This window comes from Camelus ferus, chromosome 22 (assembly GCF_009834535.1).
Source record: "Camelus ferus isolate YT-003-E chromosome 22, BCGSAC_Cfer_1.0, whole genome shotgun sequence".
NCBI classification, from domain to species: Eukaryota; Metazoa; Chordata; class Mammalia; order Artiodactyla; family Camelidae; genus Camelus; species Camelus ferus.
The window spans coordinates 1976879-2004316 of NC_045717.1; the positions used below are offsets into that span (position 1 = coordinate 1976879).

The following is a 27438-nucleotide window of genomic DNA, read 5'->3' on the forward strand; positions in this document are numbered from 1 at the left end:
AGAAAAAACAATCCTAAAATTTTTATGGAACCATAAAATGCCTCAAAGAGTCAAAGTGATCTTGAGAAAGAACAAAGCTGGAGGCATAATACTTTCTGTCTTCAAGCTATATTACAAAGCTATAGTAATCAAAACAGTATGTTACTGACATAACAACAGATACACAGACCAAGGGAACAGAATCAAGAGCCCAGAAATAACCTTATGCATATACAATCAACTTATATTTGACAAGAGAGCCAAGAATACTCAATGTGGGAAGATTGCCTCTTCAATAAATGGTGTTAGTCAGATTGGATATTCATATGCAAAAGGATGAAATTGGACCTCTATCCTACACTCACAAAAATAAACTGGATTAACTTGGAAACAGATTAAAGACTTGAATGTAAGACTTGAAACCATAGAACTCCTAGAAGAAAATTTAGGGGAAAAGCTCCTTGACCTTGGGTATTATGCCAAAAGCATAAACAATAAAAGCAAAGATCAACAAATGGGAATACATCAAATGAAATAACTTGTGCATAGCCAAAGAACTACAAGCAAAATGAAGCAAAATGAAAAGGCAACCTACAGAATGGGAGGAAACTTTTGCAAATCGGATAAGGGGTTGATATCCAAAATACATAAAGAACTCATACAATTCAAAAGCAAGAAAAAAAGAAAGAAAGAAAGAAAAAGGAAAAAGAAAAGAAAATCCAGTTAAAAATGGGCAAAAGACTCGAATAGATTTTTTTTCCCAAAAAATACATGCAAATGGCCAAGAAATACATGAAAAGGTGCTCAACATTACTAATCATCAGGGAATGCAAATCAAACCCACAATGAGATATCATCTCACATCTGTTAGCATGGTTGTTAAACACACAAGAAATAACAAGTGTTGGTGAGGCCGTGGAGAAAGGGAGCCCTTGTGCAGTGCTGGTTGGAATGGAAATTGGTTTAGTCACTGTGGAGAACAGTGTGGAGGTTCCTCGAAAAATTAAAAATAGAACTATTATGTGATCAACCATTCCACTTCTGGGAATGTGTCCAAAGAAAATGAAAACAGAGTATTGAAGAGGTAGCTGCACTCTCTTGTTCATTACAGCATTGTTCACAACAGACATGGAGACAATCCAAATATCCATCTAGGGATGACAAATTGATAAAGAAATGTGGTGCATACTTACCTGGCCTTTATAACGAAGGAGGTCTTGCCATTTGCAACAATATGGCTGGCACTGAAGGATATTATGCTAAGTGAAATAAACTAGATACAGAAAGACAAATGCTGTAAGATCTCACTTACACACGGGATCTAAAAACTCAGAGAAGTCGAGTGTTGGATAATGGTTGCCGGGGGCTGGGGAGAGGAGGAAGTGGGAAGTGATGGTCAAAGGGTGCAGAATTTCAGTTATGCAAGATAAGGAAGTTCTGGAGATCTTTGATACAGCACACTGCCTATAGCTAACAATACTCTGTCATATAATTAAAATTTGCTAAGAGGGTTGATGTTATATGTAGGATTCTTACCACAAAGAATGATAACAGTAAAGGGTATGGAGGATGCTGTGAGAGGCGCTGGCTGTTCATGGCTCTCATCGTGGTGAGAGTTTCATGAGTGTGTACTCATTCCCAAACTCAGTTGTATATGTTAACTGTGTACATCTTTTTACGTGGTTTATGGATAATGAACCCAAAAACCCAAAGTGTGGCAGCTGGATGGAGCAGTGATGGCAGTGGGGACTCAAGGGGAGGGCACAGCCATGTGGCTGCAGTTGAGGGCTTGGAATTGGGTGAGTAGGCGGTTCTGAGCCAGGCATTGAAAGAGAATTGGCATTTACTAGATGATCAAGGTTGGGGACAGGAGCAGGGAGCCCAGAGGCCAGACGGTGTGCAGTGTGTTGGAAGGACAGGGCTGTTTCAGGGACTGGTGTGTAGTCTGTGAGCTGGGGGCGGGGAGGGCAGTGGCAGGCTGAGAGCCTTGGACGCCAGAGTACAGAGCAGCCTGACTCCTGATGGGAACAGGGGTCCATCAAGGGCTTTGCAGCTTGGAAGGTCCATAGCCGGCTGTGGGGGAAGCTGAGGTTCAGTTGCTGTACAGTCTGGGCTGGGGACCCTTGTGGATAAAAGGATGGACAGTGGGGATATGGCCAGCTGCAGGGATGCATGCCCCACCCATGGTGTCTACTGCTGGGCGGTGTGCATTGTGGTCACAGCCTGCATTTTCCACAGAAAGCTGGAATTCCATTTTTGAAATGTGAAATTGCAGCATTTTGAGTGTTGGGTTCAGAGCTTTGAAAATACTGTTTGGGTCCAACTGAACATGTCTGTGACAGATTCAGTTCCCAGCTGACAGTTTTGGACTTTGTCTTGAACTTTGGGCTCTTGGAGGCGAGGGTGGGGCTGACCCAGGCAGAACGCTTTCCTCAGATGGGTTTCCCCACCATCCAGTGGCTCTGCCCTGGTGGCTAGAAGTGGAGCCTCTGGAATGAGGGGGCCTCTAGGGCCACCTGTCCATGCCCTCCCCAGCCCAGGGCTCAAGCCAGCACCTAGCTAGGGTGCTGGGCAGGGCCCACTGGTCCAGGTGGGAGCTTCTGCCCTCTGGCACCCCCCTCGCTGCTTCCCCTCCTCCGTCTGCTGTGCTCGGGGAATTTGAACCATCTGTCTTTGCCCTGCAGGCTGGCCTGATCCGTATGGAGGAAGAGGAGTTCTTCATTGAGCCGCTGGAGAAGGGGCTGGCGGCCAAGGAGGCTGAGCAGGGCCGTGTGCACGTGGTGTATCGCCGGCCGCACACCCCCAGGCCCCCTCCTCTGGGGGGACCACAGGCCCTGGACACAGGTAAGGCTGCTACAGGTGGGAGCGTTGCATGGTGAACCCTTAATGTCCTCCCAGGGGTCTCAGGCACCCTCTCTGCAGGCCTGGTCCCAGGCCGAGGCTGAGACCCACCCTTGCTGACCACACAGCACCGTGGTCTGGGTGCATGTGGGTCATAAACCTGCAGGTCTGAGGCCTCCATAGCGGGCAGTAAAGGCTGCCTGAGGGCCTTACCTTCTGCTCTCTGAGGGTTGGCAGGTGTCAGCGATCACGGGGAGCCCAGCCCAGGCCTGTGCCCCGGCCTCAGTCCTGCGCCTGTCTCTGAGCCTGTGCGTCTGATGAAGGCGTCTGCTCCCCGCAGACAGCCTCTCCCCTGCCCCTGCGCTGTGCTGTCCCTGCGAAGGTGACCGCCCCTCGCGGGCTGCTCACAGAGAAAGGCCCTGAGCGCCCCTTTGGCCCCTTTGGACCCTGCTCCCTCTGGGAGACAGCGAGGTGCCGGGAGGGGAAGGTAGTGCTCCACAGAGACCCCCGAGGTGCACCCAGCGGCCTCGGCACCCTGTGCACAGGCTCGCGTGAAAAGTGTGCTCTGGGCCCAGGAGTGTGGGAGGTGCTGCTGGGCAGGCTTGGTGCAGCCTCTCCGAACCCTTCGGGAGGCCAGGCCCACCCCCAGCCCATCCCTCCCCAGCGTTCTCAGGGTCTGGGTCCCGGGTCGCAGCCAGGCCAGGTCGAGCCCTGGCTGTGGTCCTTGCAAGACTGGCTCTTGTGGAGTGGGCTCAGCCCTCAGTTTCTGGTTCTAGACCCTTTGCTCTGCTCAGTCATGACAAGTGGCAAGGGCAGGGCTTGGAGGCCTGGGTCTCGGGTCAGGCTCCGCTGCCTGTTTGCAGGAAGCCCCGGGGGGGCCAGCCCAGCATGCTGTGATTAGCCAAGACTCTCCCAGTGCCCCAAGCAGCCCTGGCTCATTTCTTTGAGGCCTCTCTGACTTCCTAGCTGACAGATAAATTGGGTGCAGCCTGGCAGGGCACCATTCTAATTTCAAGGAACGGTGTCAGGTACCTTTGCAAAGGAATTGCTCCACCAGGAAGCCCAGGGCTCTCTAGAGCCGATCGATACGTCCGGCAGGCCCTTCTTCTCAGGGGATGAATCGATGTCTTTCTGGGCTGCTGACAGCAGGGGGGGGCCCCAGGCGCTGCCCGCCAGCCTCCCCCAGCCTCAGCCCCTCCTGCCTCTTTCCCACCCTTGGGCGTCTCTGCATGGGGGGGGAATGGAGGGTAACCCCCTGGGTGAGGTCAGGAGCGAGAATGGGGCAGGGGACGCGCTTCCGACCAGGGATCAGGGCCCCCGGGTTTGCTCCTTGCTGGTTGTCCGCCCTTGGGCAGGTTTGGGCCTCTGGCCTCTGCCTTCTCACCTGCGCAGAGGGATTAAAAGTGCCTGTGTCTGAGAGAACTGAGGGCCTGGCCACTGTGGGCTCGGGGCTTCTGGGCTGGCCTCTGCTGGGAGACTCGGGGTTCCTGGGGGGGCCCCCCTGCTTAGGCTGGGCGAGGTGAGGCTGCCAGGCGCCCTGGCCATGCTGCCAGACCCAGATTCCATGTGGTACCTGTCTCCTGGGCATAGCAGCCCTCCCCCGTGGCCTGGCCAGCCTTGCCTGATTCTCTGGGCTTCTGTGGGTCTTTTGGCATCTTCTCTTGAATCCTTCCCCCCACGCCCTCTGCCTATCTGTCTTCTGTGAAAGCTTGGAACTCAGAATGCAGGAAAGGAATTTCAAACTCTGAATAAGCCCAGAAACCATTGACCTTAGAAGATTCTGGGGACAGCCAACTGCATGGTCTGGGGCTGAGGCTGCACTGAAGTGGGAGGGGTCAGGGGAGCTGTCCCAGGCTGAGCTCTAGACCTCAGCCCTCAGCCCTGGGCTGTGGGTGTTTCGGCTCCGGGCTGTGGGCCAAGGACAGTGGGTCTGGGCCACAGACCCAGAGTCTGGCACCAAGCCTCCTTTCCTTGACGTCCCTGCCCAGTGTCAGCTTGACCCCGTGTGGGTGACTTGTCCACAGAGAGCACATTTCTCCTTGCATGTGCCTGATTGTTTCCACTGGGCCCAGGGCTGAGGCCCTCTCACTGGCTGGAGGTGGTCCAGACACATTTTATGCTGGGGCTGCTCTGAGTGACTTGAGACGGTCCAGCCCTCCGTCAGCCTGGGCCTCGCCAGGGCCTGCAGAGGCAGCGAGGAGATACATAAAAGCAGTGTCCTTGGCTGGGCGTGCACCCGGCCTCTGTGCTCTTTCCTGTGAGAGGACACAGCCTGCTGGGCGCAGGACACCAGGAACTCTTTGCAGAGGCTCTCAGTGTGTATGTATAAGCCAGGGGACCCTCCTTCCGGTGAATTCTGACGGGAACCCTGACGTATCGGTGTGGCTCTGGCCAAAGCAGGCAGGAGGTGCTGACCGGGGGCTTCCTCCGGCCCCCACAAGGGACTTCTGGAAGCAAGTTTGAAACACCCACTTACTGGCGGGCCATGGGTATAATGGGTCCTCTGAGGAAGGGGAAAGACTGTCCTGGGCCTCCTGGCCTGGGAGATTGGCATCTGGCTGGGTGTGGGTGTGAGAATGGGGTGGGGGTGCCTGTGGGGATTGGTGGGGGTGTGGGGGTGCCTGTGGAGGGTGGTGAGAGCCAGGGCATCTGATCCCCAGGGGAGGGGACAGCACGCTCAGGACACGCTGGGAAACAGTCTGGCAATTTCCTCAAAAGGTTCAGCCTAGAGTTACCCTGTGACCCAGCAATTCTTCTAGGTTTGTGCCCAAGAGTAATGAAATTATGTGTCAACACAAAAATCACACAGGAGCAGACAGTGTTGGGGAGGCACCGTGTGCAGAGGCGGCTCGCAGGCCCCGGGGAGGAGGATCTGGGCCTGAGTTGAGGCTCAGTTCTAGTCCTGGAGTCAGAGTGGCCATTCTCCCCAAGTCACCTCTGTCACTCCAGTTAAATGAGGTGAACGGCCCCTCCCAGTGCTGTTTAAGAGAAGGCGGGGCTTATAAAAGAGGCGTGTAAGCCCAACTCAGTCTCCAGACACGTTTTGAACAGCCCATGTCCTATTTTTTAAATACAGAAATGTCTTGCAGAATTACAAATTTCCACAGGGTGTCTGTGGCTGGTGGGTGTGGGTATGGGGGTTGCCTGTGGCAGGTGGCGTGGGTGGGGGTACCTGTGGGGTGTTGGTGGGGGGGTTGATGGCGGGGTGCCTGTGGGGGGTTGGGGAGTGCCTGTGGGGGGTTTGGGGGGGTGCCTGTAGGGGTGGGGGTGTCGCACTCAGCCCCTCCAGGGCACTGAGCCTCGTTGCTGTTGCTCTGTTTCCCTGAGCCGCCATCAGGCTTCCTGGGGTGACCTCAGGGGCTCCGGGAGCCTCACTAATGGTCAGCTGCTGGGCTGCTGGCTGCCTGGGGAAATGGATGGAAAGTGAAGGTTTTAACGTGTCTTCCGGGACTCAGGGCAGGGTCGGGGGTGTGCACTGGGCAGCTTGAGCCCAGGAGGAGAGTACTGGGGTGGGTAGGCAAGGGGTCGAGGGAGACTAGGGTGACATCTCTCCTCACTGGCCTCACAGGTGTTACGGAAGCATCTCTGCTTGGCTCTGTTGGGCCTGGGAGCCTGGCTGGGCCAGGAGGGCAGAGCTCTGAGCCCAGGCTGCCAGTGTGGCCTTTTAGAGAGAGGTGGTTCGGGCATCTTCAGGCCTCCCCTGGGACGGACCCTTCTCCAGCACCCTGAGTCCCATTCTCAGTCCTCCCTAGAGGCAGCCCTGTGCCTAGGGCCATATGTTGGGAGGTGTGCTCTGTGACACTGGCCTCTCTGGTGCTTGCATGTGAGCGTGTGCATGTGTGTCTGTACGTGTGGGCATGCATCTGTGTTTGCATTTGCACACAAGCATGGACAGAGCCTCACTCCGAGCTCTGGGCCCCTGCCTGAGCCCTGCCCTGGGTGCCATCTGTCACCACTGTCTGGGGCTGTGATGGGGAGCCAGGCCAGGGGGTGTGGGGTGAGGAGCCCCCAGCCCAGCTGGGAAGCCCTGCTCAGAGCTTGCACTGGGTGATCCTGGAATGTCACATGACTCCAAGTCTCAGGCTGCCGTGACCCACTCCCACCCGCAGGGCGGCTTAAAACAGCCGCAGCTCATCCTCTCATGGTTTGGGAGGGCAGAAGCCTGAAATCAGTGTCACTGGTCTGAAATGGAGGTGTTGGCAGGGCTATGTCCCCTCTGGAGGGTCTGGGGGAGTCTGTTCCTTGCCGGTCGCAGCTTCTGGTGGCTGCTAGCATTTCTTGGCTTGTGGCTGCATCCCTCCAGTCTCTGCCTGCCTGTGTGGTCACGTACCACGAAGGACCCGGTAGCTTTGGGGGCCACCACTCAGCTTGTGCGGGGAGTGAGCCGCCTCCCTTACTAGGCTGGCTGTGCATTGAATGGGGAGCGCATTTGTGGAGGAGCAACTCTGCCGGCTTCTTTCACTTCTTCTCAGGGGCCGGTGCTCAGGCACAGCTCAGGCAGGCCCCTTGCCCCGCTTCTGCCTCAGCTGGACCCTAGTGCGGCGCAGTTTCAGCCAGACTGTGGGGCCTGGAGAAGCTCGGGCCTGGAGCCCGAGACCACGCAAACGGAGAAGGCGGCCTTGCTGAACTTGGGATTCTGGGAAGATCCCCACTTGCTAGGAAAGATCCCTGGGCTGTGTGCTGGGCATGTGGTCTCTGTCAGGCGCACAGTGCCAGTTGCAGGAAGTCGTGCCATTCCCAGGACAAGGGCTGCAAACTCAGAGGCCTGCAGGGCTCGGCAGGCAGGGCCAGTAGGACAGCACAGAGGATCAGAAAAAGAATGGCAGCCACCCTTGGTCTGGCTCTTGTTTTCCTGCCTTGGATACAAACCCGGCCGCAGAGAGTGCATCTCTGCTAAAGTGGGAACAGCAGCGTGCGTGCGGGGGCACGTGGCATCTGGCCCGGGCCTCACCGCGGGCACAGGACGGACGGGAGACCTTGTCCCCAGGGCAGCCCCTCCTTGGCTCCTTTGATTGAGACCTGGTGGGAGTGTGGGCCGGGGGCAGCCAGTCCTCTTACTGTCAAGAGAATCCAGACATCAGAACTTTAATGTGAACTCTCCTGATTTTAAAGCATTGCTTCAAGTTTCTGAAAAGCACCATATGGGCCAAATAAAACACGACCCCCAGGGGCCACCTGTGCTTTCTGAGATGCACAGGCGGAAGTGTCCCTTGCCCTCCTCATGGGCCCTCTGCGGTCCCCGGGTAGGGCCTTGGGACAGAGGAGGGGCTGTGGGCTCCTGCGGGGCAGGTGGTTCCCGGGCCGCAGTGCCTCCCGCCCCGCCTCGCTCCGGGCCCGGGCCAGGGCCAAGGAAGGAGCAGTCAGACAGCTCCGTGCCTGTGACCTTGGCTGCCTCCTCCTCGGAAACAGCCAGTGCCAAGCCTCTGCCCGCCGCTGTCTGGCTGCGGCGTCCTCCCTGGCGGGCAGAGGAGGCACACTGCCCTCGGGAGAGCTCTGCCCCGCTGCTGCCAGGGGAAGCCTGCGAGGAGAGAGGGGACGGGGAGCCAGCGCTGCGTGGCTCCTCCACGTGGCCAAGCGTGGCCCACCGGCCCAGTCTCCACCCGGCGGCCCACAGCCCCCCCCCTGCCCCTGACCCACTGCGTGGCTCTGCCCCGTCCCGGTGCCCCGAGCCACGTAGTCTTCCAGGCTGCCAAGGAGCCAGGCTGTCCAGTGGCAGGCGCTCGGGCCAGGAGCCGGAGGGTCGGAGCTGATGCCCGGCGCTCACGGAGGCCACAGACTAGAATGTTCCAGGGTCTGCATGAAGTCCCGCAGGCAGTGGGCAGCCTCAGCAAGGGAAAGGGCCTGACAGATGGTTCTGTGTTTTAGCCAGCCTGGTCTGGTCCTGGTTGGAGGCCGGCCGGGAGGCCAGGGCAATGGTGCACGGAGTGAGTGTATCCCTGTTAAGACAGGCCACGGATGGGAAGTGGGCAAGGCTCCACTGAGTGGCAGGAAGATGGCCAGGCCTGCCTCAGTGACGCAGTGGGTGTGAGTCATAAGGGCCTAGCCAAGGGTGAGGCCTGACCCGGGGTGGGGGGCAGGGATTGGGGATAACAGGCAGCGGGTGTGCAGGGGGCGTTAGCCTGCTGGAAGCCAGACTCGGGGGGCTTTCTGCCCTACAGCGGTCTTAGGGTCCTGTTGCAAGTTATCACAAACTTAGTGTCTTAAAACAACACAGATTTATTCTCTTACAGTTCCGGAGGTCAGAGGTCCAAGATGGATCTGAGGAGCTAAAATCAAGGTGTCAGTGGGGCTGGCTTCCTCTAGCAACCTGAGAGGCAACCCCGTTCTTGGCCTCTCCCAGCTTCTGGCAGCCCTGGGCACTCCTTGGCTTGTGGCTGCATCACTCCAGTCTCCGCTCTGTGTTCGCAGCCCCTTCCCCTCATCTGTGGTCAAGTTTCTCTCTGTCCGTCTCTTATAAGGACACTTACGATTATGTTTGACTCACTGGGATAATCCATCAGCATCTTCTCATGTCAGGATTCTTAACTTAATCACATCTGCTAAGTCTCTTTAGCCGTATAATTTACTCACAGGTTCTGGGGATGAGGGTGACATCCTGGCCATGACTCAGCCTGCGTGATATCAAAGTGTTGACGTCTGAGGTCCCTGTGTAAGTGGGGGAGAGGCCTTTGGCAGGCTTTGCACCCTGAGCCCTAGACCTGGCCAGAGTCCAAATTCTGGGGCCTCTCTCTGCTCTGTGTCCCCCAACCAGGCACCTTCTGAGCCATTCGCCAGAGCCTGGGGCCTGGCCTGGAGCTCTCAGGTGGTGACTGAAGGGCTCTCCCACTGCACTTGGCTCGTGCCCTGTCCAGTGGCTGTTGCCGGCTCTCTGAATTACAGCTGAAAGTCTGGGACCTCGGGGCTCGATGCCCAGGGCCCTCTCAGGTCCTCCTCCTTGTTCTGCCCCCGGGCTATGCCTGCAGCTTGGGGACTAGAGGAAACCCAAGGAGAAGAAGGACCGATTGTGAAACCTGAGGCAGCTGGCCCAGCTCCGGGAGGCGTGCTTCAGAGCTGAGCACATCCTTGGCAGAGGCCTCGGCACTCCCACTGCTCCGCGGCCAGCCCCCTGGACAGCTGTTGGAGATACCAGTGCAGTGACGTGGCCTCACGCCGGGGTGGTGGGCGGGGGCCAGCTCTGGGACAGCCCAGGCTGCACATTCTCCGAGGCCTGGTGCTGTCTGGGGTCAGACTTCGGAGACCACTCCAGAGCTATCTGCTGAGCCAGGGGGCTTTCTGCCTGGGGTCTGTGGCTTGGGGTCCCTGCCCGCTGGGCTCCGAAGGCAAAGGTGATGCCTGCAGCCAGGCAAGGGCTTGGACCCACCTCAACCTTCAGTAGAGACTTGCCCTGCGTGCCCTCCTCCCCTGCCCCGGCCCCCGCCCTGACGCCCTCTGTGACTGGCACTCGATCTGGCTGGCGCAGACAGCCCGCGGGCTCAGCTCCGCTCCTCAGGCTGAAACTTAGTGTCCCCTGTGTCTCGGGCCCGCCCTCCCCCCTTCCTCTCTCCTCCCGCGCTTGTACGGGACCTGGTTTGGGGTGGAACTGGCCAGGTGAGTGTGACCAGGATGGGCCTGGCTCTTCGGAGCCCCGTGAACAGACAGATGATGAATGCGACCCAGGGATGGAGATCTTGGTGCTGACCTGGCTGTGGCCTCAACTCAGGTGCAGGGGACAGTTCTCAGAGGAGCCACCTCAGCACAGAGGCCGGGGCAGTTGGGTGTAAGGGGTCCAGTGTGCCTGCCTGGGCCGCTTACCCAACCCCACTGGGTCTCTCTGTCCTCACCTCTAGAATGGGGGTGATGTCGCAGGGGCTGCTGACCCTCGTCGCACCCTTGGTGTGGCCCCCGCCCCGTGCGCGCTCTTCCCCACGCTCAAGACCCGGGGCTGCTGGCCCCAGCGCGGAGGCCCTCTCCGCCCTCGCTGCCCATCTCCGAGGCGCTCTCTTCATCAGACAGGATGCACTGATGCTCTTTCTTTCCTTCCTTTGTAGTGAGTGACCCCCAAAGAGCTTTCTGTTGGCACACAGTAACCGCGCCTTGCTTCCAGACCACACGCGGTCTCAGAGCGAAGCTCTGCTCTGGGTGCATCTGGAGTTTAATTAACAAGAGCAGTGTGCCTAGCTGTCACCGCGGCCATGGGCCCTGCGGATCCCCCGCACAGCGGACAGGGATGTTACTGGGAGAGACGTGATGTCTCCAGGGACAACTTCACACGTCTGTGGCATTTGTGTTTCAGATGTGTTGGCCGGCCTGCCAGAGGTGGGAGCAGCTGGGCCCCAAACATCCCTCGGGACCCCGACGAGGCTCCCTCCACACTGCAGGTTCCCCCATGGGACAGCTGTGAAAGAGATGTGGGCTTCCAGCATGCTGGATCTATGTATGGGAGGGGGGACAGAGGGACAGGTGTCCCACGACAGGTCCCTGGACAGAGGCCTCTTGGGGAGGCAGAGGGCCCTGGTGACAGGTGAGAAGTGCTGGGTCCCAGCCTCAGGGATGTGGCGGCAGAGACAGCTCTTGGGACATCTGATGAGGATAGAAGGCCCTTCGCCAGAAGCAGGGGCTCCGGGCCGAGCTCAGAAGCTGGGTTTGGGCCCGAGGTCCAAACTCTGCCAATTCGTACCAGCCGGAGGCCTCTGACCAAGGCCCTGTTTCCTCTCAGAATTCTCTGCAGGTTGGCACACACTTCAGCCAGCTCCAAGCCTGAAGTGTTTTCTATAAAAATTTCCAATTTTCCTTGACCCATTTCTCTTTCAAATTAATACCAAGCAGCGCAGTGCACTTGGCCCTGAAGGAACTCTGAGCTGGAGAAAGGTCACGCAGTTAGACGGAGCGCTGGTGTCTGGCTCTCTCTCCTCGCCTTCTTGGGCTTTGTTCCTCTCTCCCTCAGTCTGATCCTCTCTCTCTCACACACGCGTGTTTGGAATTTGGGCTGGATTCTTGTGCCGAGGTGTCGCTCCCAGAGCTCTTGACCTGGCTCCGCTGAGCTGGGCCCAGTCTTAGGGTGTGGGCTTCACCTCGACCCCAAGCAAGGCTGCAGGGGCCGTGCCAGGAGCTGACGGGAGGACCTGGGGGCGGAGCCCAGCTGGGGCGCCTTCCATGGGGTCCAGGCAGGATGAAGGTGCACCCTTGGGGTGAGGTCAGGGCTCAGGTGAGAGCTTGCAGGACGGCACAGGGTTCAGGGGAGTCCGGGACCTGGTGGAAGAGGCGGCCGGGGAGCTGGGCCTGCGTGGGGATGCGGATGGGGCTGATCTGGGCTGGAAGGAGCCCGGCACCCGCTGCTGCTCCCAGTCATGGGGACGGTGATATAGATAAGAACTGTACTCCTTGAGGGGACCCTGCGTTCCAGAGCAGGCACCTCGCCCGCTACCGCACATTTGTTTTCTCATCCACTCATTCATTCATTCATTCATTCATTCAACACATACTCACTGTGTGCCTGCCTGTGTCCGGGGCTGGATTGGTGCTGGAGGTAACATCAGAGATTGACCCAGATGACGTCCTGGCTCTTGGGGGGCTCACTGGCCAGTGGGAGAGACAGTGAGCAGAGGCTGCAGAGAGAGGGGGTAAGCCTGGCACAAAGCAAAATCCAGGAAAGGGTAGACTGAGTCAGGGGGAGGTGCTCTGGGTCAGAGACAAGACACACCTGGTTTAAGGGAAGGCCCAGCCTGGGACACTGCTCCAGACAGAGGGGACAACAGGTGTAGAAACACTTGGCACTTCCTGAGGTAAGAGTCACCCTGGTGTGACTGAGGAGCAGAGAGAAGGCCACGTTCCTGGAGCCGAGGGAGTGACGGGAGAGGGGAAGGGTTGGAGATGGGGGGACGGCTGGATCCTGTCGAGCCGGGGAGCAAGGGGGTTTCTTACTCCCCTAGCAGTGGGAAGCCTTTGGAGGGCTCTCAGTGGGGGTAGTGGCTGGCAAGGAGGTCCATGGGGGCCCTGGGTCGTCCTGGTGGCCAACGGCAGATGGCGGGGGGATGAGTTCAGGATGCTTTTGGATGTGGAGTGTGAGGGGAGGATCAAAGATGGCTCCTGGCTTTTGAAAGGCCTGAGCCCCTGGGAGGATGGTGGCTGGTTGTGACGCAGGTCGAGATGGGGGTGCTGGGGAAGGAGAGGCCAGTCAGATGGCTGCGCCAAGCGCAGAAGTCAGAGTGGTGGCCCATCTCCTGACTTCGGAGCTGCGCACCTGCCACTGTCCCTTGCTGCCCTGGCTCAGAGGAAGGGATTTCCTAGGAGAAATGGTGCTAGCCACAGGCCAAGCCCATTTGGCTTCCAGACACTTGCAGTGGGGGACAGGGACCCCAGACTCTGCCCCACAAGTTAGCAAGCTCTGGGGTGTGCGCGCAGCCCTCCCTTGCCCCTGGAGGCAGAGGCCCTGCTCTATGGGACAGGGTAGCTGGCCACAAGGTGAGGTCCAGAGTCCCTTGGACGTGCGTGTGTGTCGCGGCCTCTGTGGTGGGCCAGGTCCTCCTTCCCCAGCCTGCCACTTTGGGGAGGGGGCCCGGATCTGCTGGGTGGGTGGGACTTGGAGACTGTGCATGGTGGGCTGTGGTGCCTGCCTCTCAGGCCCTTCAGACAGAGGTCTGCTGTCCACCTAGCCTGGCTGCAGGCAGCGCTGACCCGCTGCTCACACTGCTGCTGCCCGGGGTGGCGGTAACTCCCCTGCCCCTTGTGCAACCACTCTTGGAATTCGGGTTTGGGGACCTCCTGGCCGGGGACCTCGGTTCTTCTCCTGTGAACAGGTACCTGTTGCTGACCCTGCAAGGTATGGCCTGAGCTGGCCCGGATGCCCCGAGCCCTGGCTCTGAGTAGCTGTCTGGGGTGCTTGGCCGAGTGACCGAAATAATTATGGAATCCAACCTCACGACAAACTCATAGCTCAGGGGCAGAGCCAGACCGCTCTCCCACTGCAGATCCCAGTATCTCCAAGTCCTCACCAGCACAGGGGCTTTGCCCACGGATACTTTGCTGACCCAGCAGTGAAGGAAGTGCTGCTTTTTGCTTTAATTTGTGCTGCTTTGATGGTCAGCAAGGACGAATGACCTCCCCGCGCTGGCTTACTTTGTATGTTTCCTGTTCCTGGTTACGTTCTTTGCCCCTTCATCTCCCGGGGTCTTTTATGTCGGGATAAGCCGTTTATCTGCCTTAGATATCGACTTTCTGTCATGTCTGACACAAGCCTTCTCCCCGGGCTGTAGTTCCTCTTTCCTCTTCAGTTTTGTTAGTTTTTGTTGCACAAAATCCAGTCTTTCCGCAGCCCCGTCTGTGGCTGATTCTTTTCCTGTTCTGGAGCCGGTCGGTGGCTGGGGACATGTGCTTTTATCGAGGGCCTGTGCGGAGATGGGTGCTCTGCGTCAGCGTGTCTCTCACTCTGCACGGCAGCCCCGGGAGCAGGCAGAGACGCGGGCCCGGGGGCGCTGCTGCCCGGGCCACGACGAGGGGCGGGCCGAGGAGAGGCAGCCCTGGTGCAGGAGGCACCAGAGTGGGGCGGGCTCGTCGTCTCAGGGGCTCTTGGAGTGACTCCACGGGCCTGGTTGGTGCCATCGCTGTGCCCACCTTGCCGATGAGGAAACTGAGGTGCCCACAGTCACACAGCCCAGAAGCTGTAGAACCGCAGCCGAAGCCAGCCCGTCGGCCCCTGCGTGGGACAGGGAGGAGCAGGCTGGGGCCCAGGGCGGCCTGGCCCCAGTGCAGCGCCTCCTGTCCGCCCGCGGAGCCTGGACCCCACCTGGGGCCTCCCGGTCACCAAGGCTCCACTTAACTAGTTGCAGAAATGGAGGACCCATGACGGTGAGGGCGGACGTGTCTCAGGCCGTGCAGCACACCAGCTGTGGGGAGAGCCTCTCCCTTGCTGTGGAGTCCCCGGCCTCAGCTGGGGTGCCTGGCACACAGTCGGTGCTTAAATTTCCGTGAAAAGAAAGAATGAACGCGGCCGCCCGCCGGGGAAGCCGGTCACACGGTCCTCACTCTGGGGAAGCAGTTGTCCCTGGTGGCGGCTGGAGGGCTTGCCGCCAGAGCCGGCTTTCATGGTTGCGGCAGCTCTCCTGCCCCTGGCTGCAGATTCTCGGGTTTGTGCAGGCGGGATGCTGCTGGGGCTCGGGCCCCCTGGGGTGCCAGGTGGTCGTGCGCCTTCAGCGCTGCACTGGGGAGGCGAGCCGCGCAGCAGCGCCCGGGGGCCGGGAAGGCCGCCTCCCCAACCCCCCTCACCCAGCACACCCTGGCTGCCACTCAGAGACCGTGCTGCTGTCTTTGGACGTCAGGTGCCCCGTAGAAGCCTCATCCCAAGTGCTCATTAGTTCAGTTCATTCAACTGCTGTTTACTGATGGCCACCCGGGGCCAGGGTCTGGACAGACCCAGCGCCCCCAGCCCTGCCATCACGGCTTGTGGTGACAGCAGGGGTTGCCACGAGGTAGCCACACAGTAACTGGAGGCTGGAGGTGAGATCCGAAGTGTGGATCGCCGCTCACTGGGAGAGGAGGGGCTGGGGGCACAGGGGCGGGCATCCAGCAGGAGGACCGCGTGAAGGCAGAGAAGGTTGAGGGGCAGATCGCGGTGGGCTGTCTTGGAGTGGCAGGGGGTGCTCTCCTTTAAGTAGAGAAGCAGCATGGCCTGGTTTCTATGCAGGAGGGTGAAGGGGAAGAGGCAGGGAGCCAGGAGGCGGCTGCCGCAGGGGCCCAGAGAGAGGATGTGGCCTGGGCAGGGTGGCCTTGGGAGTAGAGAGGAGTGGCCAGATGCCACACTGAGCACAGCATGGAGCAGCAAGGATGTTGGGGGTCCTGTTAGGTGGTCCCTGTGATGGTCAGAGGGGGACGCTGCCCACTGGGCAGAACCACATTCCCATCCAGGCTCCACTCCTCCCACCCACCCTGGGTCAGGGTGGAGCCAGAGCCGCTCCAGCCAGGCCCTTCTCATCCCTACCTCTGCCCCGCTCTGGCCTGCAGACTCAGGCGGTGAATCATCTCTGTGGAGGTCCAGGCCTGGGAAGGTCTTTGTGCGTCTGCACTTTTTTTTCTTTTTTTAAGGCTTCTATCCAGATCTCTGGACGCCTGTTCAAGACGAGTAAAAATGCCGCCTGCAGATCCCAGCTGGAGGGGTTGAGCTGCCTGGGACTTGGGCCTTTCTTTGGCCGACGGCGGGAACTCTGTGGGTGTGCCACAGGGGCCAGAATCACCCCCTTTGTCCTCAGGTCTTTGACAGTTCGTGGACCGGGACTGGGGCTGGCCAGGCATGGGGCACAAGTGGCAGGTGATGGAGTCGGGAGAACAAGAGCTGGGGCACCAGGCTGGTCTGCTGAAGTCCAGCAGGGTGAAGGACCACGCACTGCCCTGGAGCCCCCAGACCCCCCAGGCACAAGCCCCCAGTGGCCTGGGAGGAGCGGGGACTCGGGGGGTCAAGCTGACTCAAGTTCAGCGCAGATCATTTGGGTTGTTGTCGGAGAACAGGGTCTTGCCTCGTGCAGGAAAGCATTCAAGAGCAAGGCATAGTGAAGTGAAGGCAAGTTTATTTAGAGAGAGACACACTCCATGGACAGAGTGCGGGGCCGTCTCAGAAGACAAGAGAGTGACCACGAGGTGCAGAGCTGTAAGGTTTTATGGGCTCGGTAACTTCATATGCTAATGAGTAGGAGGATTCTTCTAACTTCTTTGGGGAAGGGGCAGGGATTTCCAGGAACTGGGCCCCACCCACTCTTTGACCTTCTATGGTCAGCCTAGGAACTGTCATGGCACCTGGGGGTGTGCGTGAGGCTCAAGGTCCACTGGAAGTCCAGTCTTCCGCCATCTTGGTCCTAACCAGTTTGTCCTGTCCTCAGTGGCTATGTTGCTCCTTCAGTGGTTGTGCCCTGCCCCCTTCGATCCTGTTTCAGGGTCAGGGGTTCAAGGGGGCTCAGATTAGGGAATGACGGCTTGCTTGATCCCACTCGCAACCTAGAGTCACAGTTGTGGGCAGCCACAGGCTGGAGTGCAGGCGGAGTGTGCCCAGTGCCCAGGCTCAGGAGGGGCAGGGCTGGTGGGCAGCGACACGGACCCCCAATGGGTCAGAACCCCTGAGGATGGGAGCTTTTCTTCTTACCACGTTGCCCAGAGCCTGGGGGTCAGGTGTCCTTGGACGGCGGTGAGGGGCATCTTTCCACAGGGGTCTCTGATGCCAGCGCCGGTGGGGTGCAGGCCAACGTGGAGTCAGCCGCAGAAAGGATTCCAGTTTCTCAGGAGAAGCCGGAAATTGCGATTTTATGTAAACCCTGTTCATTTTCAAATGCTGGCAGCTAATTCACAATTTTCAAAAACTGTGTATGGGCCAAGCAGGCCCCTGGCAGCTGCAGGGGCGAGAGGGTCACAGGATGGCCTCAGTGCCCAGGAACCGGGGCCCACAGCCACCCCGCGGTCTCTGTGTGGCCGGCGCTGCCACGGAGTTGAAATGCACTTCAGAGGAATTTTTATTTTCCTTTCGGGAACGTTGTGAGAGACCTTTCCAGCGACTCCGTCTGTGTGAGGAGAGATCTGCGGTCGTCCTGTTTTTCTTGGAGGCCAGGGGGAGGCCCGTCTGCAGAGCATTAGCGGGAAGGGCATGCGGCGGGCGCTGGGGGCTCCATCCCAGCCCCCAGACAGAGCCTGGGTGGGGTGGCTGCTTGGTTGGGATCAGCCCCTAGACCCCCGGAAACGGGCCCCCTGCCCCCCAAGCACTGGGGCCGCCCCGGCCACTGGCCTGGCTGAACAGGGCTCGGGGGACGGACCCCATGGTCACTCCGTCTGGATGCTAAGTCCCAGGGGCCGGGGTCTTGCTTTCCCAGCGTGCCCGTCCATGCTCAGGTCCCTGCGGCTCGGGGAGCGAAGGAAGAGAGCACGAGGGGTCTGCTCAGACGACTGGGCTCCTCCGTTCTGGGCCATGTCCCAGAAGCTACTTACATTCTTGGCCAAGTCACCAGGAGGACAAAACGGGCTTGTCCTTGTCCTGGGACCTTGGACTGGGACCTGGGAGGGATGCACGGTCTTCACCTGCCGAGAAGAGGACCTGCCCTGGGCCGCCTCAGAAAACTCAGTTTGGGCCCTGGGTGACAGACTGCAGGGACCAGGCCCTGAGTCCCCTTCTCTCGATGTCCCAGGCTCCTGGAACGTGTTGGGGTGGGAGGCGCGGGAGGGAGCCGAGGGGCTCAGCGTGGCCCTGGCCTGCTGGTCCCTGCTCTGGCGTAGCCTCAGTTCCCCTGTTTGTAAAATCGGGGGGTGTGGGACTAACGCCAGGCCTCATCTGACTGCTCAAAGGCTGTGTCTCCACCACTCGCCCCCCGACATTTTATTTGACTTACACAGTGTCTTCAAAAACTGTGAGTTTACACTTTAAAGTCAGGAGGTTTCACATTAAAATCTCAATTTTCAGTTTCTCAGGAAGATCAGAAGCCTCAACAGCCCTGGGCCTGTCCCTGAAGGCAGTATTTAGAGGGAGGTGCGAGGCCTCCCCTCCCCACCCCTTCCCGTCTGGCCCTCCCACCCGCTCTGGCCCCCACCTGTCCTGGTTGGCAATGGAGAGACATTCCCGGGACACAGGTGACCTCTGGTGGGTGGTTACACACGCACAAACTCTCTGTCTCTCCCACACACACGTGCACATATGCACACTCGTGCTTGTGTGCACACACAGACTTTGCACAGAGCAGACGCATCTTTTCATGGAATGAACCTCGGGACCCCAAGGGCAGCCAGTGTCAAAGCGAGAGGTCAAGGACCAGACCACCTGGGATGTAGGGGCGCATTGTGCCCTCGGCCGAGCTGGCTGCTGGGTCCTGGCCTGCGTGAGGGGCACCTGTGAAGGGGGCCTGGCGCTGCAGTGCTCCAGGGGCAGAACAAGACCCTCCGGGCCTTCTGTGGGAGGAACACAGCCTCTGAGCGCACTCACCACGGTGGGCACAGGCCAGGCTGCGGGTGGGGCTGGGGGACGGTGATGGGGAGCTGGTGGGTGACTTGCCAAGCTTACGTGTGGAGATGTAGGCAACCCCCGGGGCCTGCCAGATTTGGCCCGGCAGCATCTGTGCGAAGGGGCTTGGTGGGGCAGAGAGTGAGCATGCCCACATGCGCCATGGCTGCATCTGCACCCAGGCCCTGGCAGCCGGGCCTCACCAGGGCCACCTGCTCCCCGTGGATGCTGGCAACAGGCAAGAGGGATAGTCTGGCCGCTTGTGTGATCAGTGTGATGTCACGCGCGGCTCCCAAAAGCGCGGAGGGCCAGCTCCGAGGGAACACGGTGGTTCCCCCTCCTGCTGTGCCTGGAGAGGAGCCAGACCAGGCCCCGGTCCCACGTCTTGGGAGCCGGCCCTGCCTCAGGAGGCCTGCTCTGAGCTGGGACCTGGCCGGCTCTCAGGAGAGGGAACAGAAGTCGGGGGACTTGAAGGCTGAACGGTGGGAAGGGTCTGACCCCACCAATGGATGGAGGGGGGGAAGTGGGGGAGAAGGTTGATCTAAACCCAGTGCACTCTCAGGCCCAGAGGCCGCATCGGCTGCGTCAGCCCCGTCCCCTCCCTCAGCTTCAGTCCCACTCCCCAGGGAGTCGAGCCTGCCCCCTGCACCAGGACTCCCTCCTGGAGGTTTCCACCAGGTGGCTGTGGTGCTTGGGTCTTAGGTCAGACACCCCCAGACCCAAATCCAAGCCCCGATTCTGAGCCATTCCGCAGTCCCCTGCTCCCTCCTCAGGCTCCGGTGGTGACCTGCCTCGTGGCTTTGAGTTACTGTGGATTCCAGGTTCAGAGCCCTCAGGCCTGGCCTAGATTGAGTGCACGCCAGCCGAGTTCAGGTTTGAATTTTCCTTCCCTGGCGGGCGGGCTCCTTCTCCGGTCCTGCTTCAGTGACGGGCCTTGGCACTGCTGATCTCCGAGAGGGGGTGTCCTGGGCTGTTGTCTTCATCCCCTCCCTCACCCTCTAGAGATGATCTGTGGACAAGGCTAACCAGTTCTACCCCTAACACGCCCAGAAACGGCACTGCCACCAATCCTCTGCCTGACTTTGTTGCCTGACTCAGTTGTCACGAATGCAAGGAATTCACTTTCCAGTGTCAGAAACTATTCATTCATTTGTTAATTCATTCATTCACTCATTAATTCATTCACCCACTCATCAGATCATTCACTTAGTCATCCATCCATCCATCCATCCATCCATCCATCCATCCAATAAGTGTTTGCAAATGCCTCGTGCCAGGCCTGTGCTGGGCATTTCACATGCACAATCTGGTCTGCCTCTGAGGGGTCCCAGCTGAGGGGAGAGGCAGGTAAGGGGACAAACTGTGACAAGTGCTGCTCACACGCTGGAGAGGCTCAGGGCATGAGCATCTGGCGTTACCCTGCGGGGTGAGCCCTAGGAAGCTCATGAGTGTGGCTGCCAGGTCCCAAGGCCAAGTGGCTGCCCTGGGGCTCCAGGAACAAGGGCAGGGTGTCCTAGCTCAAAGCGCAGACCCTGAGGTCCTGCTCCCTGGTTTAAGTCCTGGCTTCTCCCTCCACCTCTGTGCCTCCGTTTCCTCATCAGAAAAATGGCAGTAAGAGATTTCCATCTGGTAGGATTGTTGGGAGGACTAGAGCCATTGAAACCTGTGAAGGACCCAGCGTGCGCTGGCTGTGCGCTGTGTGGTGAAGTGCTCCCGTGCGCGGAAGGGGAGGCCCCACCCCTGGCCACGACCACTGAGCAGCCAGGCTCCTCCCCAAAGGCTGCTGCCCGTCTACTCAGCAGACGGTTGCTGGACTGCTGTCCCGTGTCCACTTCAGGTGGGCTCTGCGTGGGCAGCCTTGGCCCAGATCGTTTTGCCCTCCTGCCTTGCCAGGTCAGAGTGTGGGGTGAAGGGCCCTGATGTAGGGGGGCAGTGAGGCCTCTGCCTGCTGCGCCAGGTCAGGCATCCTGGAGCAGGTGGCACTGGGCAGTCCTGACAGGTGGGGGCGTCGAGCCTGCCCCCTGCACCAGGACCTTGCGCCATGAAGCAGAAGACACCAGCCAGAAGTTTTGTTGGACACCACAGAATGTTGTTTTTCTCACACAATATTACAAAATTAATCAAACAGACTGAGCTAATATTTCAGAGGATCTGTATGCATATATGGATTTCCAGCTTCCCTGAGGGGTCTGGGCCCCAGGCAGCCCTGGGCTTGCGTGGCTCTCCCTCGGGGCTCCCGTGGGTGGGCTTTCAGGGCCCCGGGGGCCGTGTGCTCCTTTCCCGGTCCCCACCACTTCCACTGACTCCCCTGCCCAGAGTCTGGGACTTGGGATCCATCACCATGTCCCGTTGTCTTTCTTTTAGCCAAAGCGTATTTCTCTGCATCTTTGGTGCTGTCACATGCTGATACAGGACGGCCAGGAGGAGAGGGCCTGTTAGCGGGAGCATGGGTCAGACCTGGTGGTGCAGAGTATTCTTTTTTTTTTTTTTTTTTTAAATTTTGCGGGGGAGGTAATTAGGTTTTTATTTATTTTAATGGAGGTCCTGGGGACTGAACCCAGGCCCTCGTGCCTGCACTTGAGCTCTGCCCTCCCGCTCAGAGAGCACTCGCAGGGCTTGGTCTGCAGCCCTCCAGCCAGTATCTCCCCTGCATGTCTAACAGCATTTGAGTTGCTGCCCCCCCACCTTTTTTTAAACGTATAATTCATGTAACATAAGAGCCACCATTTTAACCATTTAAAAATGTATAATCCATCGGTTCTTACAATCTTCACAACGTTGTGCAACCATTAGTCCCCTTAGTTCCAGAACATTGTCACCTCCCCCCATGGAAACCCTGTCGTATGAGCAGTCGCTCCCCACCTCCCCCCCAGCCCCTGGCAACTGTTCATCGATTGACTTCCTGTCTCTCTAGATCTGCCTGTTCCGACTCTCCATGTAAATGGACTCACTCAGTATGTGGCCTTCTGGGTCTGGCTTTACTCCTGGTCTTTTGAAATAGTCTGTTCTGCTGGTGTGCGAGCCCGCGGTTTACGCCGTGGTCCTTCTGTGCCCCCGCCGGCTTGATCTTGTCCCTTGAGGTCGCTGAGGGCCCTGCTTGTGCCCTGGGTCTGCGGGCAGCTGACTGTGCTGCATCCTCTGAGACTGCAGGGCTGGGATCCTGACCGCTCCTCGGGCTCCCGGCAAGGGCAGTGGCCCAGCCTCCTGGCTCTTCCTTCTGCCTTGTCTCTGACCATGACCACTGCCCTATTAATTTCAGGTACCCTCCAGAAACAAGGGTGAAAGGGGCTTTATTTCTTCAGAAGACATTCAGCTTGAGGCTCTGTCATATGCCTTTTCTAGGCCAGTCCCCACGGAGGGTGTGCAGCCCCAGGGCCCCTCTTCATGGGAGTAGCAGGTGCCCGGTGACATGAATATAAAATCCTGCTACTACTGCTGTTGCTCCAAAGCCACAAAGTGGCGCCCAGTGGCAGAAGGAAGGCCCTGCTGGAGCTGGTTCAGGGCCTGGCTGCATCTCTCAAGTCTGCTCCCATCACCAGATATGGAGATGGGCTTGGGGTCAAGTCTGCTTCGTCCTCGTGTCTCTCTGTGACAGGGACTGCATCTCAGATGCCTAAACTAGGCAACAATGTGCATTTGTGAAGCCCAGGGGGTGACACAGTAGGGAGCAGTGGGGACTGTGGTAAAAAAAAAACCCAGCACATCTCACCCCAAGGGGTGGCCTCCACACTTCTGAAATAAGTTCAGTGTTGAGGTCCCTTCCAAGGTGACATGCTTGCACTGGTGCCGATGAGCTCTGGAGAAGCTCTAAACTGAGAAATAACAACACAAACCTCCACCGCACCCTGAGTCCCAAAGAGGAAAAAACCACGAGAACCCCCCACGGAGGCCAGCCTGGTGCTGATTTCACATCTGGAGCTGGTGTGGACACGTGTGTGTGTGGACATGTGTGCACACATCCACGGCCAACACAGCCATGGGAGGCTGCGTTAAAGAAAAGGGGGACCATTTTTTCTAAGAAGAGTTAGGAAGGAGAACAGGGAACCCCCCTCGTGAGACAGTAATAGAGGAACTGGGATTAAACAAGTCCACATTTATCAACCATCAGAGTGAACGGACTAAACGCACCAGTTCAAAGAGAGATGCTGCCCCATTAGAGAAACCAAACCAAAACCGCAGGCCTGAAACCCAGCTCTGTGCTCTCACCGAAGATACAGCTGAAGTGCAAAGGCAGGAGAAGAAGTGGAACAGAACTCATCAGGCAGCCGGAGGCAGGCCGCTGACGTTAAATCCGCCTCAGACGCGGCCGGCTCGAGGCCGTGTCGGGGAAGACGGGTCACCGTCTAATGAGGACAAGTTCTTTTCCCCAAGATGACAGAACAGCTCTAAAGGCTCACTCGTTCAGTAGAGCAGCCTCAACGTATTTGATGGAAACTTTGTTAGAAATGGAGGCATTGACACATCTATCATCATTTTGGGAGAGTTCAGCCATTTTTTCCAGTTAGTGTTGGATTAAGTAGACAGGAAATCAGCAAAGACAGGGAAGTTCTGAATAACACAAATAATGGCCTTGATTTAATGGAAGTAGATAAATTTTGCTTCTGACGAGCAGAGGTCCCTCATTCTTCTCAAGCACGTGTATAACTCTCATGAAAAAAAAAATTGATCCATTAAGTGCATGTCTGACGAAAACGAAAAGAATAATTAGAATGCAGGTCCTGTTCCTTCACCATCATGCCTTTAAGCTAGAAATTAATAACCCCCTCAAATAGAAACCCCCATTATTGGGCGGAAAAAAAACTCTTAAGTAATTTATGGATCAAAGAAAGAGTAATGATGGACCTTCTAGGATACTCAAAACTGAATGATAATAAAAGCGCTGAATATCAAAATGTGAATGGAAATTTATATCAGAAAAGAAAAAGACTGCAAATTAAAGGAATAAATTTCCAGTGTATGAAGTCAGTGAAAAAAAGCAAAAATTACCCAAAGGAAGTAGAAGGGAAAAGATGAGACCAGAAATCGATGAACTGGAAAACTTCTCTGTTCTGATGACTGTTGCTGTTGCAAGGATGCAGGGTCGGATCTTTCAGGTTTTCAAGAGAAGTCGGAAATTTGTAATTCTGCGAGACATTTCTGTATTTAAAAAATTGGACGTGGGCTGTTCAAAACGTGTCTGGAGTCTGAGTTGGGCTTACACGCCTCTTTTATAAGCCCCGCCTTCTCTTAAACAGCACTGGGAGGGGCCGTTCACCTCATTTAACTGGAGTGACAGAGGTGACTTGGGGAGAATGGCCACTCTGACTCCGGGACTGGAACTGAGCCTCAACTCAGGCCCAGATCCTCCTCCCCTGGGGCCTGCGAGCCGCCTCTGCACACGGTGCCTCCCCCACACTGTCTTCTCCTGTGTGATTTTTGTGTTGACACATAATTTCATTACTCTTGGGTACAAACCTAGAAGAATTGCTGGGTCACAGGGTAACTCTAGGTTGAACCTTTTGAGGAAATTGCTTGACTGTTTTCCAGCGTGTCCTGAGCGTGCTGTCCCCTCCCCGAGGGATCAGAGCTGGTTACCATTCCCGGAACGTTTCGGGGTCTGTGGATGTGCGCTCAGTTTGCTGTGAGCTCAGACTTCATCCCCGGGCTCCGGCGCAGACACGGAGGAGGCCTGCCTCTGGCTCCACGTGAGCAGGGACCAGCCCCTCCCCACGGGCGTGGTCCTACTGCCTCTTGGCTGATGTTCTTGGGCCCCGGCCTGTTGGTTTTATCCTGAAATTGGGGAGGCGGTGGAGATGGTTTGAGCTCTGCTTCATTTAGCTGGAGAATAATTTAGATCCCTGATTGGCAGAAACACAGCTCCTGAGGCTTTCCTTGGGTAGCAAGCTCAAACCTTCCCTGGCCGCGAGCCTTTGCACAACTTTGCTTCCAGTGCCCTGTAAGTGTCCTTTTCTCACACCGCAGTTCCCATGCTGTCTCACGAGGGCCTGGAGAGGCGGGAAGAACCCCACTTACGGGTTGCAAAAGGAAGGCTCAGAGAGCACCCCAGAGCCTGGACGAGCTGGGGCTTGGACCCAGGCCTGGCTGACGCAGAACGTAGGCTCTTTCTGCCCCACGAGATTTAGGTGCGTCGTGAGCCCCCCCCCCGGGGGGGGTGTGACAGCGATGAGGTCTTTGCTTCTCCCCCTGGGGAACCCTGGATGTCTCCAGGTCCTTCCTGTCCAGTCAGGGCCCCTCCGGCAGAAGCCACCTGTGAGGGCAGAATGGAAGGTGCCCACGGGCTGACTGCCGCTGTCGGAACACGAGCAAAAGCTGCTTGTGTCAGGGAGGTGGTGCGATGGGGGAGAGTGTACTGGTCTCTTACCAGGAGGGCTCGCTCCCCTCACGGTGAGGATACAGCTCACCGGCTGGCCTCCCTGGGCCTGGCACTGTGAGCACCGAACAGCTACAGAGCGGGACCAAGAGGCCTCGCTAGCTTAAGGTGTGAGTGGTCACCTGCTCACCACCGAGTATCACCTGGAATCTGGGCCTGACTGGAAATGGCTCAGGAAGGCAGAGGTCAAAGGACAGGTCAGTCTTTTTCTTTGTAATAGGTTTATTGAGATATAATTCATGTGCTGTAACTCACCCATTCTAAGTGCACAATTCTGCGAGTTTTAGTAAAGTCACAGAGTTGTGCACCCGTCATCACAATCAGCTTCTGAACACTTCTATTGCCTTAAAAGAAACTTTATGGTCATCAGCGCTCATTCCCCGTTTCCCCTCATGAGGCTTGACTTCCCCCTTTCCAGTCAGATGCCTTTTTTGTGCCTAGTTTCTCAGTTTAGAATTTCTAGTATTACGTTGAGTAGCAGTGGCTGAAGTTGGCTGCCTTGTCTTCTTCTGATCTTCCAGGAGAAGCTTTCAGCCTTCTACCGTTGAGTGTGATGTTGGCTGTGGGGCTTTCAGAGACACCTTTTATCATGCTGAGGGAGCCCCTGCCATCCCTAGTCTGCTGAGTGTTTTCATCCTGCAGGCGTTGGGTTTTGCCAGAGGCTTCTCCTGCATCAGCTGAGATGATCCCGTCTTGTTTTCCTCCTGTTCTGTTACTGTGCTGTGTTGTACTGACTGAGCTGTGTATTTTGAACCACCCTTGCATTCCTGGAGTAAATCTCATCTGATCGTGGTGTGTAACCCTTTGACCATGCTGCTGAAGTTCAGTTTGCTGGTGTATTGTTGAGGATTTTTGTATCTACATTCATAAGGAATATTAGTTTTCAGTTCTCTTATGATGTCTTTGGCTGGCTTTGGTATCAGGGTAATGCTGGAATGAGCATTAGAATGAGCTAGGAGGTGTTATTTTGTCTTCTATGTTTTTGGAAGAATTTGAGAAGGATTGGTGTTAACTCCTTAAATTGGTCGAGTTTAGCAGTGAAGCAGTCTGGTCCCGGACTTTCTGTTAATTGGGGATCTTGGAATACTGACTTCATCTCTTTACTTGTTATAGACAGTATTCAGATATTCTGTTAATCCTTGAGTTGATTTCGGTGGTTTGTGTGTATCTAGGAGTTTTTTTTTGTTGTTTTTTTGTTTTTCATTTCGTCTAGGATATCTAGTTTGTTAGTATACAGTTGTCCATAGTATTCTCTTGTAATTCTTTTTATTTCTGTACGGTCAGTAGCAATTTCCCCACTTTTGTTTCTTATTTTAGTAACCTGAACCTTCTTTCTTTTTATCTTGGTCATCCTGGCTGAATCTTGTCAATTCAAAGAATCAACTTTTGGTTCCATTGATTCTCCCTATGGGTTTTCTGTTCTCTTATTTTGTTTGTCTCTGCTCTAATCTATATTAATTCCCTTCTTCTGCCAGCTTTGGTTTTAGTTTGCTCGTCTTCTAATTTCTTAAGGTGTGAGTTAGGTTACTGATTTCAGATCTCTCTCTTTTTTTGTAATGTAGGCGTTCACAGCTACGCATTTTCCAAGTGAATCCTGCTTTTGCTGTGTCTCATAAGTTTTGGGTACGTTGTGTTTTAGTTTTCATTTCTTTCACGATGGTTTCTAATTCCCTTGATAATTTCTTCTTTGACCTGTTGGTTGGTTAAGAGTGTGTTGTTTAATTTACAATTATTGTGAATTTTCCAGTTTTCATTCTGCTACTGATTTCTAACTTTATTCCGTTGTGGTTGGAGAAGATAACTTCGCTTGATACTTCGTTTGATTTCAGATTTTGTTGAGATTTGTTTTGTGGCCTAACGTACCATCTTCTGGAAAAAAAAAAGCTCCATTGTCTCTAAGAAGCGTGCATGTTGTGCTGCTTTGGGGTGGGGTGCTCTGTATACACCTGTCACGTCTAGCTAGTTCACAGTGCTCTTCAGAGTCTCTATTTCCTTATTGATTTTCTGGATGTTGTTCTATCCCTGATTGAAAGTGGAGCATATTTATAGTAACTATAAATGGTGCATAACCTTTAAAAATTGTGAATTACTCTATTTTACACCTGTAACCTACATAATACTGTACATCAACTGTACTCCAATTTTTAAAAAGAGAAAGTAGAGTATTGAAGTCTTTAACTGTTGTAGAATTGTTTGTTTCTCTCTTCAGTTCTGTCTGTTTTTGCTTCATATATTTTGGGACTTTGTTGTTAGATGCATGTATGTTTATAATTTTTATATCTTCTTGATGGAGTGGTCTTTTCATTAA

General features: G+C 56.4%; 1 protein-coding gene across 3 annotated transcripts in view; it reads left to right on the forward strand.

Annotated features, from left to right (window-relative positions):
• Positions 1-27438, forward strand: part of ADAMTS2 (ADAM metallopeptidase with thrombospondin type 1 motif 2) — a 205553-nt gene that overhangs the window by 67830 nt on the left and 110285 nt on the right. For all 3 annotated transcript variants that reach the window (XM_032464910.1, XM_032464908.1, XM_032464909.1), the window contains exon 3: positions 2664-2823. In XM_032464910.1, the coding sequence (XP_032320801.1) occupies positions 2664-2823 (160 nt within the window). The remainder of the gene's footprint in view (positions 1-2663; positions 2824-27438) is intronic.